This window comes from Garra rufa, chromosome 24 (assembly GCF_049309525.1).
Source record: "Garra rufa chromosome 24, GarRuf1.0, whole genome shotgun sequence".
NCBI lineage: Eukaryota > Metazoa > Chordata > Actinopteri > Cypriniformes > Cyprinidae > Garra > Garra rufa.
The window spans coordinates 27111195-27128728 of record NC_133384.1 but is presented as its reverse complement, the minus strand read 5'-3'; the positions used below and the strand labels follow the sequence as shown (position 1 = coordinate 27128728).

General features: G+C 33.7%; 1 protein-coding gene across 2 annotated transcripts in view; it reads right to left on the bottom strand.

Moving 5' to 3' along the window:
- Positions 1 to 17534, bottom strand: part of ek1 (eph-like kinase 1) — a 76155-nt gene that overhangs the window by 35512 nt on the left and 23109 nt on the right. For both annotated transcript variants that reach the window (XM_073831049.1, XM_073831050.1), the window contains exons 4-5: positions 3233 to 3388; positions 2749 to 3102 (exon numbers count right to left, since the gene is read on the bottom strand). In XM_073831049.1, the coding sequence (XP_073687150.1) occupies positions 2749 to 3102; positions 3233 to 3388 (510 nt within the window). The remainder of the gene's footprint in view (positions 1 to 2748; positions 3103 to 3232; positions 3389 to 17534) is intronic.

Genomic DNA, 17534 nt, shown 5'->3' with positions numbered 1-17534 from the left:
TATCAGTTTATATCTCGCAATTCTGACTTTATAACTCACAATTGCGAGTTTATATCTCACAATTCTGAGAAAAAAAGTAAGTATGGCAAGATATAAACTCGCAATTGTGAGAAAAAGTCAGAATTGCAAAATAAAATTGAGTTTCTCTTACTAATGCTTGCAACTGTGATTTAATATCTCAGAATTATCAGTTTATATCTCGCAATTCTGACTTTATAACTCACAATTGCGAGTTTATATCTCACAATTCTGAGAAAAAAAGTCAGAATTATGAGTTTGTATCCTGCAATTCAGAACAGTGAGATAAAAAGTCGCAATAACCTTTTTTTATTATTCAGTGGCGGAAACGGGCTTCCATAGATTTTGTTATGAATTTTTTGTAACATTATAAATGTCTTTACTGTTATTTTTAAATCAATTTATTGATCTTCACTCGATAAAATTATTTTTAATATAAAAAAAACATCTTACTGATCCCGAAATTTAAAACAGTAATAGTGTCTATTTCGATTTCACGTCGTCTTTTACACAGAAGATCAACGTAAATAACAAACGTGCATTATACATTCATATATGTAGCAATAAAACACTCTGCATTCAGTTCTTATGAAGTCATGAATCTGTCATCTTTGATGTATTCGTCACTTTGTGTCTCCACACAATTTGCATCTATAAATATTCCGTTTGCTATCTCTCGCACACCTGCCGATGAAAGATGTGCGCTGAAAGATCAATCAATATCCAAATCATGCAAAACATGCAAATACACGCACTACATCATCCCAGAAGTCTCCTCTCGACACACAGTGGATTGTCTCTTGAATATTTCAAGCGGTGTGGACCAGAGGCCAAGCACTCGAAATACAGGCCAATCAGAGTTAGGTATACCTCAATCAGTCCCCGCCCATTAGTGGCGTTTCCACGGTTACAGGCATGTCAGCTCTCATAAGAGCGAAGGGCTGTTGATCTGGGCATCCTGGGTAACTCTCCTCTCAGGCTTCTCATTACGCTGCCTGTCTTTCTCTCACTCTTGTTCTCTGAGGGGCTGAATCATACTTAACCACAGGATCAGGAGAGCTCGTCCCTCCTCTCGACCAATGACAGGCTTCGAGGCGCTCACAGAGAGCGGGTTTAAAGGTCAGGCGAGATATAAGAGGACCCACTGAAGCACAGAGCACCCGTGTAAAAATTCAAAAGCAGAAAGCAGGAGATGAAAATTGTGACTACAGCTTCAGAGATTTAAGAGAACAAGTAAAAATATCTCTACTTGAGGACATTTAAAGCTGTTGAAAGGTGCTGAATACTACACAACCCTGACCCTTCTGACAGAGAGTTATACAAAAAAATATCTACGTCACATATCATGCCATTTTTTTTGTATGAGCCAAATGAAAAGGCCCAAAAAGGAAATAAATACTGCATGTCCTTGTAAAATGTTCATAATATTTACAACAAAGGGTTGTCAAGGTAATTCATATCTAACCATCACCTTACAAACCTCTTCATAAAGATAAAGACAGCTTTAAATTATATATATTTACGTATGAAGGTCTCATTTATACTGTTTATGAAAATATTAAGTGATGTTATAAAATATATGGTCATATTTATGATTACATTTGCATTTATTTATTAAAATATTACTTTCTATTTAGAAATTACTATATTCATATTTTGCTTTGTAAGTTTATTAAATATTAAACGGTTAATATTACACCAATTTTAAAATTAAATATATTTGGAGAAATTAATCTTTTGTATTATTAGCTGAATGAATTAATGAATCAATGAATAAATAAAATATTACTTGAATTTACTTAAGTAAAAATAAAAATAAAAAAAGCATCTGCAAACTGCAAAAATGTAATAAATTAAAATTTAAAATAAATAAAATAAATAAATGTTAGTTGAAGAAATGTAAAAAAAAAAGATTTGGTTTATTTTTCTCTCGGTTTAAAACCTAATAGTCAACAGATTAAAATCTGCAATTAAAAATTACTACATTAATATTTTGTATTGTATATTTTTTTATATATTATATTGTTTATATTATATACCAATTTAAAATTATTATTATTATCAAAATTAAATATATTTTAAGAAATTAATCATTTGTATTAGATAAATAAATATTAGTTGAATGTATTTTTTATTTATACAAAACTCAACAGGATAAAATAATTGCAATTCATCTCATTTCTAAAATACTGAAGGAAAGCATCTGTTAACTGCATAAATGTAATACAAATTATATTTAAAAAATGTATGTTTATATTCATTTAAATTAAACAAATGTTAGTTAAAGAAATGTATTTATCTACAAAACTCTATAAAGATTTGGTTTATATTTCTTAATGATAAAACAGATTCAGTATTCCATAGATTCTATAGATTCATAAATGCATAAATAAATAAGAGAGTACATCAGTTAAATGTATACAAAACTATTTTTGTTTTCACGATTTGGCTTCAGTTTCACAATCTCAGATATTATGCAATTAATCTCATTTCACAAAACATTTATAAAGCATAAACTGCATAAATATAATTAAAAAAAAGTACATTTACATTACATTTACATTACATTTTTTTATAAAAACCTTTAAAATAAATAACCTTTTTCTAAAAAGAAAAACTGAATTAGAGCCTTCCGACACCATCTTTGAAAATCCCCAATTCAGAGGCTAATAATAAACAGAATAATGGCTTAATGAAGAAAGTCAAGAGTGTAGATGTGTGACGTCTCACCTGTCTGGCTGGTGGTGACGTTGACGGACACTAGTTGACGTGGACTGGGGCTGAGATCCGACACTCCATTCAGGGCTTCAATGCTGAAGGTATAATTGGTGTGAGGCTGCAGTTCTGTGACCAGAACTCTGGGGTGCGTCAAACCAAACTGCCTGGGGTTGAAATGTGGACCGCTTCCGCAGGGAACGCACTTCTCGCTGTCTCCTGCAGCCCCTGGTTCTCCAGAGCACTTCCTGCAGTGGACACTGTAGCTGACATCTCCACGTCCGCCACTTTCACGAGGAGGACTCCATTCGAGAGTGACTGCAGTCTCGTTCACCATGGAAATAGGGTTGCCGGGTGCCGAAGGTGGTCCTGATGAACGTACACAAAGGTGAAGGATATCAATTGTGCACTTATCCAAATAAAATCATGAAAAAAAATCAAATAGATGTTTCTTTGCTTTTTTTGTTAGTATTTAGGAAGCCACAAAGACCCTGCTTACTTGTGCACGCCATAGAGCGAGGATCCAATTCGGCCCTGTAGAAGCCTCTCTCGCACACACATTCGGAGGCCTTGTCCTGGTGGGAATAGCTGTGTGGAGGACACTTCACACAGTACGCATCCATAGCAGAGGCCTTGTAGAAACCTGACCTACATGCTATTGAAAAAGAAGGGAATTTTTTTTTATTATTGTGTTTATAATTAGAAATATTACTATTATAATAAATTACATAAATTATATATAATATATAAAAAATATAAATTATCTGCGCTGATATTATCGGTACCAGCCAATAATTTATAAGCATTTAAAAAAAGTTTTTGTCAGAGCCTTTGTTGTTCGTAATTAACAAAAATTTTCATTTATAAACCAGACATACATTGGTTCAAAATATCGGTTATCGGTCTACTTGATCTGTAATAATTGGTATTGGCATTGGCCTTGAAAAACACATATCGGTCGACCCCTAATATTTAACCATTTCTTATCATTAAAGACGTGTTGTCAGTATATTAGTATACAGTAGTATAATATAATAATCGGTGCCGATATTAAGCATCTTTATGATTATCAGTATCTGTCATTTTCAAAGCAGATTTGCCGATAAAATAATTTAAAAACATTTAAAGAAAGTTTTTTCAGAGTACTTGTTATTCTTAATTTTGACATTCGTTTTTATCTTTACACCAGATATATTGGTTCAAAATATCGATTATCGGCCTACTTGATCTGTAATAATCAGTAATCGGCATTGTCCCTAAATAACACATATTGGTTGACCCATAATATTTAACCATTTCTTATCATTAGAAAAATTTATTGTAATTATATTTCAGATTTTTAAAATCTATTTTAATATGATTTATATATGTTGTTGTATTTATTATTTATAGTTTAGATCTAGATTTTAGAATTAGATTATTATTTAAAAAAATATAAAAACTACACATAAAATTAGATGTATTTACAGATTAGGGGTTGACCGATTATCGGTGCCAATATTAAGCATTCTATGATTATCGGTATCTGTCATTTTCAAACCGATTTGCAGATAAAATAATTTAGAAGCATTTAGAGAATTCTTTGTCAGAGTCCTTGTTATTCATAATTTAGATTTTTACACCAGGTATATCGGCCCTGAAAAACACATCAGTCGACCCCTAATATTTAACCATTTCTTATCATTAAAAAAATTGTTTGCAATTATATTTCCGATTTAAAAAAAATATATATTTTACATAAGATTTATGTTTTATTTATTATTTAGATTTTACATTTATATTATTACTTGAGAAAAAATATAAAAACTACACATAAAAATTACATATAACTATCCATTCATTCATCCATTTCCCTCTGAAAAGGGAAATACAAACACACACATTGATGTTTATCAATTACATTTGCATATAGAGATTCTTAAAGGTACAGTAGCAAACACAGCCTGTTGTGTGTTAATGCTACAAGGAAGTGAAAAAAAGTTCAAGTAAAACTACATTATGACTGATCTTGGAGAAGAAAACCTTGACTTCCCTTAGTAAGCGTAGGTTATAAGTTATTTCTTTTCATTTATAAATGGGAAAAAATAAAAATAAAATAAGGAAGAATACGAAAAAAAAAGGAGTGTGATGTTATCTGAGGGAGGTTTCCTCTCAGCTCTCGTCACCTTCTCCAGTGAGGCATAACTAACATCTCGCTGCAGCATTAGCCTGACTGGAGGCACGTGGCGGCCGTGTTTTCTGTGTGTGTGTGTGTGTGTGTGTGTGTGTGTGTGAGTGTGGCTTGGGTTAAGTTAGAGCTGAGTGAGTGTGATTGGTGTGTGTGTGTGTGCATTAGAGCACTTCCCCTCAGGGACGCCGTGCCAGACTCCCATGTTGCCCCTGAACTAAAAGCAAACCCTATATTTCTGCAAACACATCCCAAACATGTCAGTTCTTATCAGCCACAGCACAATGCCTCCAACATATTTCCCTTTTCAAGAGAGGCTTTTCAAAGCGACTAATACGGAACTTTGGACCGTGCTAATGGAGTGTAGAGTGACGGCAGCTTTGAGAAGCAGTTAAAGGTTGATGTAGTTTTGAGAGGTGTTGCTTGTAAATTTAACAACGCTGAGTGACTCAACCTACGCTGTAATTAATAACTCAAACACAGATGCCATCTTGGGCTCCAAGGCAACTTCATTAGAGAAGTTAATATTCACAAGAGAAGTCATGCTGTAGTTACATGCACACAGTGGAAAAATAACAATGAATCATTGCCTTTAAAAAAAAAAAAAAAACTATGCAAAAAGGTTTTTACATTGCATCAGAACCATGGCCTAGTAGTGTATGAGGAAGGAGTTCAAGTCTGGTTTGCAACATTTTTTGCTTTCACTTCTTGCCTGTAGTATACTATCAATATTAATAAAAATGGGGGAAAAGGCCAAAAAATATGTGACCCTTAAGTAGCATGGGTATATTTGTAGCAATAGCCAAAAATACATTGTATGGGTTAAAATAAACGATTTTTCTTTTATGCCAAAAATCATTAGGATATTAAGTAAAGATCATGCTCCATGAAGATATTTTGTACAGTAAATGCCCTGCCATAAATATATCAAAACTTGATTTTTTATTAGTAATATGCATAGCTAAGAACTTCATTTGGACAACTTTACAGGCAATTTTCACAATATTTAGACTTTTCTGCACCCTCAAATTCCAGATTTTCAAATAGTTGTATCTTGGCCAAATATTGCCATATCCTAACAAAACATACATCAATGGAAAGCCTATTTTCATATGATATATGAAAGTCTCAATTTCCCTGAAGACTGTTTTTGTGATCCACAGTCACACTGATTTATTATCAATGTTGGAAACAATTGTGCTGCCTTATTTTATTTTTTTAACCTGTGATACTTTTTTAGGATTCTCTGATGAATAAAACGGTAAAAAGGACAGCATTTATTTAAAATAGAAATCTTTTGTAACAATATACACTACTGTTCAAAGTTTGGGGTCAGTATTTTTTTTTCTTTTGTTCTTTGAATGAAAAGAATACTTTTATTTACCAAGGATGTGTTAAATTAATAAAAAGTGATAGTAAAGACTTTATTTTTTAATAAAAATGCTGGTCTTTTTAACGTTTTATTCATCAAAGCATCCTGAAAAAAGTAATCACAGGTTTCAAAAAAAAAAAAAAAAAACTTTTTCCAACATTGATAATACATTTTTTGAATATTAAATATGATTATTATATTAAATATTAGAATGTTTTTTAAAGAAAAAAGACTAATGAAAATTTAATTTTACATCACAAGAATGCATTTTTTAAACTTTTTTAATTTTATATGATTTACAAATCTTATATTTTATTATATTAAAATAGGGTTTTCTATTTTAATTTTAAAAAAGTGCAATTTATATTGTTTATAAATTTTAAATTGTATTATATTAAAATAAGTTTTTTTTTAATATAATAAAACATTAAATTTATAAATAATATAAATGTATTTTAAATTGCATTTTTTTTTAAATAACGTTCAAGACATGGGCCAGAAGAATCCCATTAATAATCAATAGCAGCAGAATATGCACTACATTGCTCGCTTTATAATTTACACTCACATCCTCGACCTCAATCCATTAACTGGCGCTCTGATTTACCACCACATTACCATTAATTAATGGCCGGAGATGTTTCATGATCAATAAGACAGCTGTCCCTCTTAATTAATTAATCAATCTTTCAGTTCCTCACCAACCAATCAACAGCGGTTTATTGCTTGTATGAAGCGTGAAAAGGTCAAACGAGTCAAAACATGAGCAGGTGTGTCTTTTAATAGGAAATAAAATCATGTTTTGGGTATTTTGGAGTCTGTTTTTGGCCTTCAAGTAGGCTTCCTTCAACACGAATGACAAAGATTTCTCCATCCATCTCAATCTAAAGCCACTGACAAACCACACACACACACATAAAGCTACATACACACACACACATCGAGTGAGAAAACATGAAACCGATAATGCTTTAGTAAAGATAAGACCCTCTCAGCTGGAGATCTTTCTGAGAGATTAAAGGAACAAGAATTTGCTCTAAATGCTTTTACTTCAATCTGCCGAGAGGCAGTCGGGACCAGCAGAATTAATACCGGTCTTAACAGGAAAATTCTTCCACAGTGTGAAATGACTAAATCTATGCTTTCTCAGTGTCATGCTGACTGTATTTTGCCATCAAGCCAAGCTCTACTTATATTTACGGACATGTCATAATCCACATGACCACAATTACACAAAAAGCCATTGTTTTTTAATGCCAGAGCTCTTCTGTTGTACACCAGTACATACACAGATGTGGAAATATACAGTACACAAAAAACCTTTTCCCAAATGTACTAACTAAAGCTTTATGCTAACAGGCTTACTGAGTTCTGGCACAAATCCGGGAGTATTCACTGACCTAAATAATTCTGAGCTAAAACGTAGTTTCCAGGGTTATGAGGTGAAGTTCTGCTGCATGGAGCGTAAAAACACCGATTTCAATACACTAAGCTAAGACCTGAAGAACGTGTGATTGTTTTCTCCATCACCTCTGGTGGTCAGCATGAGGTAAGAAGTGTAAAGTCCCCGTGGTGGTTTTGGAACGAGGCCTGAAATGAAACAGCATGTGTGTATTATGGTTTTGCACCCTCTCTGTGTTCAATGCCAAACCAGAGAGCCCTTGGAAAGCCCGGCCTTTTGTACAGCTCAACTGGTCTAGTGTGTCAAAGCCAGCACAAAAGCAACAAGGCAGATTTCGACTACGCCTGCTAACCGCAAATTAAAGGATATGGAAATGCTGTGAAGGACAGATCCAGGAGAAGCAATTTGCCCGTAAGTGGAGAGCTGAAATGCTCCAGATTAATTGGTCTATCTGAGATCATCAGAGCCTGAAAACATCCTCCAGCAAGGTGAGTCTACCATAATGAAATTTAGTCAAACAAAATAAGTGAACATGATGGTTTGGTGCTGACATAGCCATGCTATTAAGTAATGACACTCATTTTGTATTAATTTATTCAAGACAAATATCAAAAATGCAATTTGTGACCTGAATACACCTATTTTGTGATGAACATGTTTTCACTTTTTATTAACATTTGAAAAACTTTTACCCACCAAAATCAAACTCATTAATTTTACATTTAGCAACAAATAAGTGATGGGAGAAATAAAAGATCAATGTAAAACAACATTGCTCCCAAGCACAAGACCCAGAAAAGTGAAACATCTCGAGAGATTTCAGATGGCTTCCTTATCAAATATTTACATTGCCGTGATTGGTGTCCCCTTGGCTCAAGATAATCAATAGCTTTTATACATGATACCTTCAGACAAAAAGACAGAAAGAGCAGTAGCATCATGGGAATAAAGAGAGAGAAAGCAAGCGAGAGAAAAATGAACAGCGGAGCGCTTGTATTTTTTTTCTTCTTCTTTCTGAGAGGAGGAGAATGAGAGACATGTTTGGAGAGTGTGTTTAATGCCCTGGTCCATGGGGACGAATGGTTGCTATTAGTGTATTTTCTCATTCTGTCTGCAGCCTCTGGTTCATATTGAATGAGGCAGATCAATAGACATCAACCCACCACCTGAACAGCTAACAGAGACCCTTCTCCATCACATGGATCAGGACGCCACACTACTATGAACTAAAAAAAAAAAAAAAAAAAAAAAACCCAACTGGGGGAAAACTTGAACTAAACTGAACCTAAAAAACCTTTAAAGACTAACTAAAATAAAATAAATATGGTAGCCCTAAAATACTAAAAATTAAAGCTAAAATAAAAACTTTAGAAAACTACACTGTAAAAAAGTTTTCACCGGTTTCAACTTAAAAACTTACGTTTAGCAGCTGCCTTAAAATGTTAAGTTAAAGTCATTGAAACTCACAAGTTAAATCAACTCATTTTGATTGTAATAAGTTCAAATGACTTGTAGTTTTAAGCTGATTTAACTTAAAAACTTAAGGCAGCTGCTGAACTTAGGTTTTTAAGTTGAATCTGGTGAAAACTTCTTACAGTGTAGGGTCTTATAAAAGTAAATCTAGAATACTCTTTAAAAAAAAAATAATAAAAATAAGTAAAAATTAGTCAAATTACCCATGAAACTGTGAAAAGAGTGAAAACTAATGAAACCCAAACATCTAACTAATATATGTGACCCTGGACCATAAAACCAGTCATAATACCCAGTCACGGGTATATTTGTAATGTTCAAAATTCTAGATTTTTCTTTTATGCCAAAAATCATTAGGATATTAAGTAAAGATCATTTAAAGTTCCATGAAGATATTTTGTACCTTTCCTACCATAAATATATCAAAACTTAATTTTTCATTAGTAATATGCATTGCTAAGAACGTTATTTGGACAACTTTAAAGGCGATTTCCTCAATATTTGGATTTTTTCACCCTCAGATGAAGGGAGTTTTTCTCAGATATGAGAGACAGACAGACCGACTTTCCTCCCCCCTGAGGGCGAGAGTGAGACAGTAAGAGTGACATCCCTGCTTCCAGCGCTTCAGGTGCCCTTTTCAATTTAACAGCATTGCAGACCTACTCAGAAAAGCAGAACAGCGTAGCAAAGGTAGGGTCAGTGGAACGCCGGCCGCAGGGTCCCGTGCCCACAGAAACCGAGCATTCTATTACCTAGGGAGAGAGGCTTATGTACTAGTTTCCATGGCAACATAATTCCAAAACGTTCCCTTCATTGAGTGTGAATCAAGACTTAAATAGTAGAACTCCAGGGGGATTGAAGAGTGAAATTTTATCCACATGTAGCGAAGGATTCGCACAACCAAAGCACAGAAAAACTGGGAAACGTTAGCATCTCAAACACTTTCAAAGAACTTTATACAGCCAACCTTCAGAGGCATGTTTCATGCCTTAGCCTTCAAACGGACAAATATGGGCTCATCTAGACTAGCTCACATTAGTATATTTCATGCATACAACATCAAAATTGATGGCTAACTAAAAAGGCGCTAAAAAGCGTTGGCGTTAGTGATCAATGAAGCTGAGTTTCTTACAGCGAGTCTTTGATGTTTGCTCACCTTGACTCAGTGATGCTAAACCGCCGAAATGCATCAATTTCAAAGCGCCACTTTCCATATGACATGCTAATCGAGGCTAACAGTTAGCCTCTAGGGTATTTCAGTGCATCTATCTATGGATCTCCATGTTTGCATTTCTGTTGGTAAGCAAATGACCTGCTGAGCCTTTTGACTTACAAGACTAAATAAGGTTCTTCACATTAGCAGAACTCGATCTCACCTACAGGAATGGAAGTGTTCGGGTGATTATAGCGCTGTATTGATTTAGCATCCGGTTGCACAGCAGAGACTTTTTAAAGTCTTTTCAGCCATTTTTACCCTGGCCATTAGGCAATGTGGCATTGATTTTTTGGGGAAGGAAAAAAAAATCCAACCCATCCAGGCTGACGACTGGAGAATGGTAGAGCCAGACTTTCCTCAAAGCTCACCCGCTAGGAACACGGCTAAAAGGTCATTCACAATATTCACACAAAACCAGCCTGTTCTGTGCTTAAACCACATCTTTAACCCTTTAAACAGCAAGATTATGGAGTGATTTGATCCCAGAAACAGGCTTTTCAGAGGTCAAACTTTTTAGCTTCTCCAATAACAATGGAAAAAATGGCTGCACGAATGGCTTAGAGTCACACAGCTTCTACCTGGCCTTCAATATCCGAAATACCTGTCCAATTACCTTAGAGGTGTCAAGAGAGGGTTTAAACATCTCCACCGCTGGATTTCTCCTTTGTCTCAATCTGCTCTCAATCTCCCTGGAGTGCCCTGTCTTTCCAAAGGCTATTTCCCGCTTTCCATCCATCATGCACAGCATGACAGAGCCAATCTCCCAGGCTTTGCTGGTACGCCTAGCTGGAACATCCTATCAACCTAGTGGCATATAATGTCCACTTGAGCCAGAGACAAAATGTCTACTTAATCCCGTGAAACAACTGATAGAAACAAGGTGGACAACTTTATCACGACCCGAAAGCGGAGCTTTACAGTTTTCCTCAACCATCAAATCTAAGAAAAATCCCACAGACAATAAAACCACTTGCGAATGATATGATTGCAAAGCCTATGAATATACGTCAAATAAGCACTTACGAAATAACTAGATTTCTACGAATGTAAGAGGTACTTGCTCATACAAGACTTGCCAGTGCATTTCTATAGCACTCACGGTGACGCCGCTGTGTTTCGTGGTCACAAAACTTATCGTTTGCATGCGCTTTTAAAGAGCAGGTCATATGGGTTTTCACAGAGGACTGCTTGTCCAATCTGCTTTTATCTTCTTTGGCTTCTAATCTTCTTTATTTGGACTAACAAACGTTCCTGAACCACAACCTGTAAGTACGATTGATGCATCACATGTACATTTTCAATTGAGTGCTTAAAATATCTATTTTTTGTGCTAATATGTGATGTAGTGCAGCTTTAGGTTTTCAGGTAAACCACAATGCTGAAATAGTTCTAATAAAATGCTGTACCCACTATTTCCTAAGAATGTGTCAAATAATGTAAACTGTCATTCTAAATACTAATTAAATACTAAATACTAGTTAATAATAAAGAATGTAACTTAGATATATTTTGGTTTACAAACTGTATCGTTTCATCAGTTAGTCACGTTAGCACTCGGCTAACGTATCCACCATTATTGTTTTGTTATGTGTTTACAGTTTAGCAGCTAAACAAGCTGTGGGCACAATTCACTTGCATAAGTGTTAAACAATGTTTTTATGTCATTTTTTTTAAGAACGGATTGGAGAACTATATTATTGTTTTATGCAAAGATCCATGCTAGGGTTGCCATGTAATCACAAAAAAAACCTGCCAAATTGCTACTCAAAACTAGACAAATTGCATTTCAAGGGGGGGTCCCCTGTTAAAAATACACGTTTTTTGTCAGGGATCACCTGGTAAATTTGCATTCCAGAGGCTAAATATGACATTACAGGGGTCGCTTCAATCCGCAACATCAAAAACAACAGCAGACTTGGCAACACAGATAGTAGCGCTATCTAACTTGCTCAAGTGCCCCACTCTGTGTCAATCACAACAGGCTTGGCCAGCTGACCAATCAGAGCAGAGTAGGCTTATGGAAGGGAGAGGTTTACAGTCATTATTACGCTCAAAACTGATAAAATCATTGTCAAATGACTATGTATAAAAGTATATTCTGGGAAAATTACAATGTTTTCTTAGTTGCATTTAAACCTGTTGTAGAGGACTCCAACACAACCTTAGGACACTTTAAAAACCATATGACCTGCTCCTTATGCATTGTGTTTAAAAACGAGTGTGGCAGTATCGAAACAAGTTATTTTTGCCTCTTCATAGGCCTTGAACAATTAAATACACAAACTTGTACGTGTCAAAATGGCTGTCTTTATAAGTATTCCGTAAACACAGTAATTTAGGTCTTAGGTCAAAGCAAACAGTTCAGAAAGAAAACACATTTTAGCAGTATATTGGATCTGGGCAGCTCTTAAAGTGACAGCAGTCCTGCTGTCTGTCATTCATGTTAGGCTAATTAAACAACAAAAGAGAGTAAATCTCTCACTGCTCTTGACTAAATCACTTTTGTAACTTTAATAAGAAGAAATATATTTAATTTACACACTGAATATGCAGTGTTTTTTACATTTGATTACTGTATGCACTGTTTCTTGTTTACTCGTTCTACATCACAAAGAACATATTTAAAGCAAAAATAACTATAATGTGATATATTTTACTAATGCACAACATTTTTTTAATCTTAGAAATGCTTCCGTACTTGGGGAACAACATATTGGATGTGGTTTGCATTCAGCCCATTCTACGCAAACTTACAGCATACTCAATGCTTCAGTTTTCTGGCAGACTTTGTAATCAGTGGGGCTGAAATGAAAAGCAGGTGTGTTTGGAGTCCAGCGGTCTTGCTGTTATTTCAGTGGGGTGAGCTACAGAGCGGGCGCAGGGGGAGCCTCTGACCGCAGTTCTTGGGTGGAGAGCTATAAAAAAGAGATTATCCATACATGTGAGAAAAGTAGCAATAAAAACGAATTCTTCTCCGCTTACTCGTGCCTTTTTTCCTCGCTGTCTGTGCAAGTCTACAAAGCTATAGCCTCACTATATCAATTTAAAATCACAGGAATATAAAATAAAACGACTTCAATCTGAGTTTCCAAAGCAATGCATTATTTCTGAACATAGAGGAGCCATTAAAACAGCTGCTGAAGTCTTCGACTTACTACTGTTTTCTTTTAACAGTCTGTGTCATGAAAAATCACAAAGATTTCTTCATATTGATCTATTTAATAAGGCTCCCATTCTCTAGAATTTTGCTTGAGAAAATTATTGTCCTCTCTAATCATTTAGCCTGACAGGAAAACCCATATTTGCATGGGAGATGTGAGGTTGTACAGGTCTGTAATCACAAAACGTAGACTTTAAACGTTTAAAGTTTTTTTTAAACCAGTCATTGCCAGATTTAGAGTCAAAGCTGGAAACTGGCTCCTCTTAAAAGACAGTCTCTTGTTTTATTGATAGTGGCTCCATTTCATTACACATGTGCAAATGCTATTGGATATTTCACTCCTGTCTCTCCTGAGGCTCCGCCTGTTTTTTAAATGTGAGAATAACTTTTAATGAGCAAGACATGATTGCATTTTAACAGAGCAGCTCACAGTGAAATTTTTGTACCTAAAATTAAAGTGAAAACCCCTTTAAACTCCAAAACCTGATGTATTTTTGGGTGAAAAGGAATGCTCCACAAGGGGGAAAAAGATGTAGTGTGGAGTTTGTTAAAAACCAGTTAATGTCATTTAATAGCTTGTGTGGCCTAAGGCAGAAATTGTAAAATAAAATAAAATAAAATAAGTAAACTAATTGTCAAATAAAAACTAAATCGACCTAAAATAAAACAATAAAATAAAATACAAAAAAAAAGAAAAAAAAAAGAAATAAAGTAATTGTGAAATAAAAAATAAAATAAATTAAAATAAATTAACAAAACAAAAGAAAAAGAACATTTTTAAAATAAAGCAATTGTGAAAAAAACTTAACTGAACTACACTAAAATAAAAAAGTAAAAAAGTATTTGTGAAGTAAATACTAAACTAAATTGAACTAAAATAAAATAATAAAATAAAAATAAATGTAAAAATTAAGTAATTGTGACATAACTAAACTAATCTGAAGTAAAATAAAATATTAAAATACAATAAAAACAAAAAACTGAACTAAAATAAAATAAAAAAGTGATTGTGAAATGAAAACTAAACTAAGTTGAACTAAAATAAAATAATAAATAATAAAAATGTAAAAAAAAAGTAATGATTCATTTTTTTATTAATTGTTATGAGCTTTTTTCAAATTTGGATTATTATGCACCGATGAGTCATTGACAATAAGACCAGGAAAATGCAATCAAGTATATACAATCCATTCTGATTCATATTGACTAAAAACAGAAGTCTGAGCCAACCGCCAGACTGTTTCTCCTGGTCGCAGGGCCCTCTTGTCATCTGCAGCCCGCCAGATGAATTATTAAAAGAGTTTGGAAAAAATAATACAAGAAGACTGCTTGTTGCACGTGTCGGTGCCTCCACGTGCCGTCTTTCTCCTCAAAGCACACACATAGAAAAAAATACATCTGAGTGCCATTAAGAGAAACAAGTGTACAGGTGTAGAAACAAATCCCATTACAACGTCACAGTGAGGCAACACCAGCAAAGAACACATTTCAACGTCAGTAAACAGTGAGAAGTGTAAACTGTGCATACTTTAATGTAACATAACATAAACAGTGATTAAAGGCGTCCTTTTCCCCATTATGTGTTTCAAAATTGCAATCCACTATTAATGTCATGAAATGATTTGCGATTTTCTCTATAAAATCATGATGTTAATAAGCCTACTGTGACTTTCAAACTGTGGGTGATTGGTAGGAATAAGAAAAAGAAAATATCTAGTTTCCTTAACCTTTTTTTCAATAAAGAAAAACTGAAGCCAGACTGTCAGTTTTACAGTCTGTGAAACAATTTCTACTTAACGCATGCAAAAACATTCTAAATTCATCCTGTAGACAGAAAGAAACATTCAACGATGTGCCAAACTAAAATAATAAAATAAAATAAAAATTATTAAATCAAATGGAAAATTGAATTGAATAACAACAAAAATACATATAAAATAAAATAGTAAACAACTAAACTAAATAAAATTAAAAAATTAAAAAGTTAATAAAATAAAATGAAATCAAATGAAAAATTGCATTAAATAACAAAAATAAAAAAGGGAAAATAAAACAACTAAAAATGTGTTAATGTTATTTAACAACATAAAATAAAATAAAATAAATCACAATTTTTCTATTATGAGTTTTTTAATAGTTTTTTTTAAAGAAAACCACAATTCACTATTAGTGTCATAATGTAATTTATGAATTTATCCATAAAATCACGATGTTAATAGGCCTATCATGACATTTAAACTGCAGGTGATTGGGAAGAATAAGAGGGAAAAAAAGTCTAGCTCCTCAACATTTTTCCTTTTCAATAAACACAACTTCTACCAAACGCATGCAAAAATATTCAGAAATTCATCCTGTAGAAGGAAAAGGAACATTCAACAATGTGGTAAACTAAAATATTAAAATAAAAAATTTATTAAAATCAAATGAAAATTTTAATTAAATAACAACAAAATACATATATAAAAAGTAAAAAATAAAATAAATGTGAAAAACAACTAAACTAAATAAAATTAAATAAAAAAATTAAAAAGTTAATACATTATATTAAATTAAAATCAAATGAAAAATGGGTATAATTATAGATTAAAAAAATGATCAATTAAATAACAAAAATAAAAAAAAGGAACAAATAAAACTAGCTACCTACCTACTACCTACTCTACCTAAAATAGGCACTTTTTAATTGTTATTTTAACAAAAACCACAATTCACTATTAGTGAATCATAATGTAATTTATTAATTTCTCCATAAAATCATGATGTTAATAGGCCTATCATGACTTTTAAACTGCGGGTGATTGGGATAAATGTGTGGGGGGGGGGGAAATCTAGTTTCCTTAACATTTTCCCTTCTCAATAAAGAAAAACTGCGAAGCCAGACTGTCAGTTTTACAGTCTGTGAAACACAACTTCTACTAAACGCATGCAAAAACATTCATAAATTCATCCTGTAGACAGAAAAGGAACATTCAACGATGTGCTAAACTCCCTAGATGAAATTTTAGAGTTCTGTAAGCTGTCAATGTCCCTGTATAATTGATGGTGCTCCGAGTCTTTGATGCTTTGGCTGTGGAGACTCCATTCCTGAGCTTGTCTTTCCTACAGGGGTCCACACCCAAGACCCAACAGCCAGACGGAAAAAACCCACCGGCTACATCTGGTAGCCATCCTGACGTTCTCCAGCAGAGCTCACAACGGTCTTGGTTTAACTGCTTACTGAGAAAGAAATGTAGAATGCATCTCAAATCTCCACAGCCTTTAAATCTATAGAGACACCAACAAATGAAATAAGTCTAGGCGCCGTGTAATTCTAAATAGCGATAACGTTGCTTGTTTTCCGTCAGCGTTTGATTTGGGCATCATTTATATTTTACCCTGCCCAGATCTCAGCACGCCAGCAATCTGAAACTTCCTTAGAGACAACTGCACATGAACGAAAACACGTATCATGAATTGTCTGTGTTATGACAGTTGGACCGTGAGCCTAAATTGCAGATTGGCACTTTGCCATCCACTGACAGGTTATTCCATGTTGTTTACTATCGGCTACTAAAGTGTTATTGATCCGAACAGCAGCTGGAGGTACAGAAATGGGTAGATGACATGTGGTAGACAGGATGATAGAGGGCTGAGACGGCTAGACATTTTAGGCGGCAAACGATTAACTAGATGGCAGTAATAAAAACAGCGGAAATCTTTATTATTTTTACACACTTTAAAGTAATGGATAAATTGAAATGAAATTCTTTGGGTAGATTACAGCTCTGCATAGTCATTAAAATATATAAATACATTAAAAATAAATGAACAGTTCATTTAAATACTGCTCATCTTTTCTGTTCATCAAGGCTGTTTATTTGATTAAAAATACAGAAAAAAACAGCAATATTGTGAAATATTATTGCATTTTAAAATAGTGGAAAAAAAGAAATTAATACTTTTATTTAGCAAGAATGTGTTAAATTGATAAAAAGTGATAGTAAAGAGTTTTATTGTTAGAAAATATTTCTA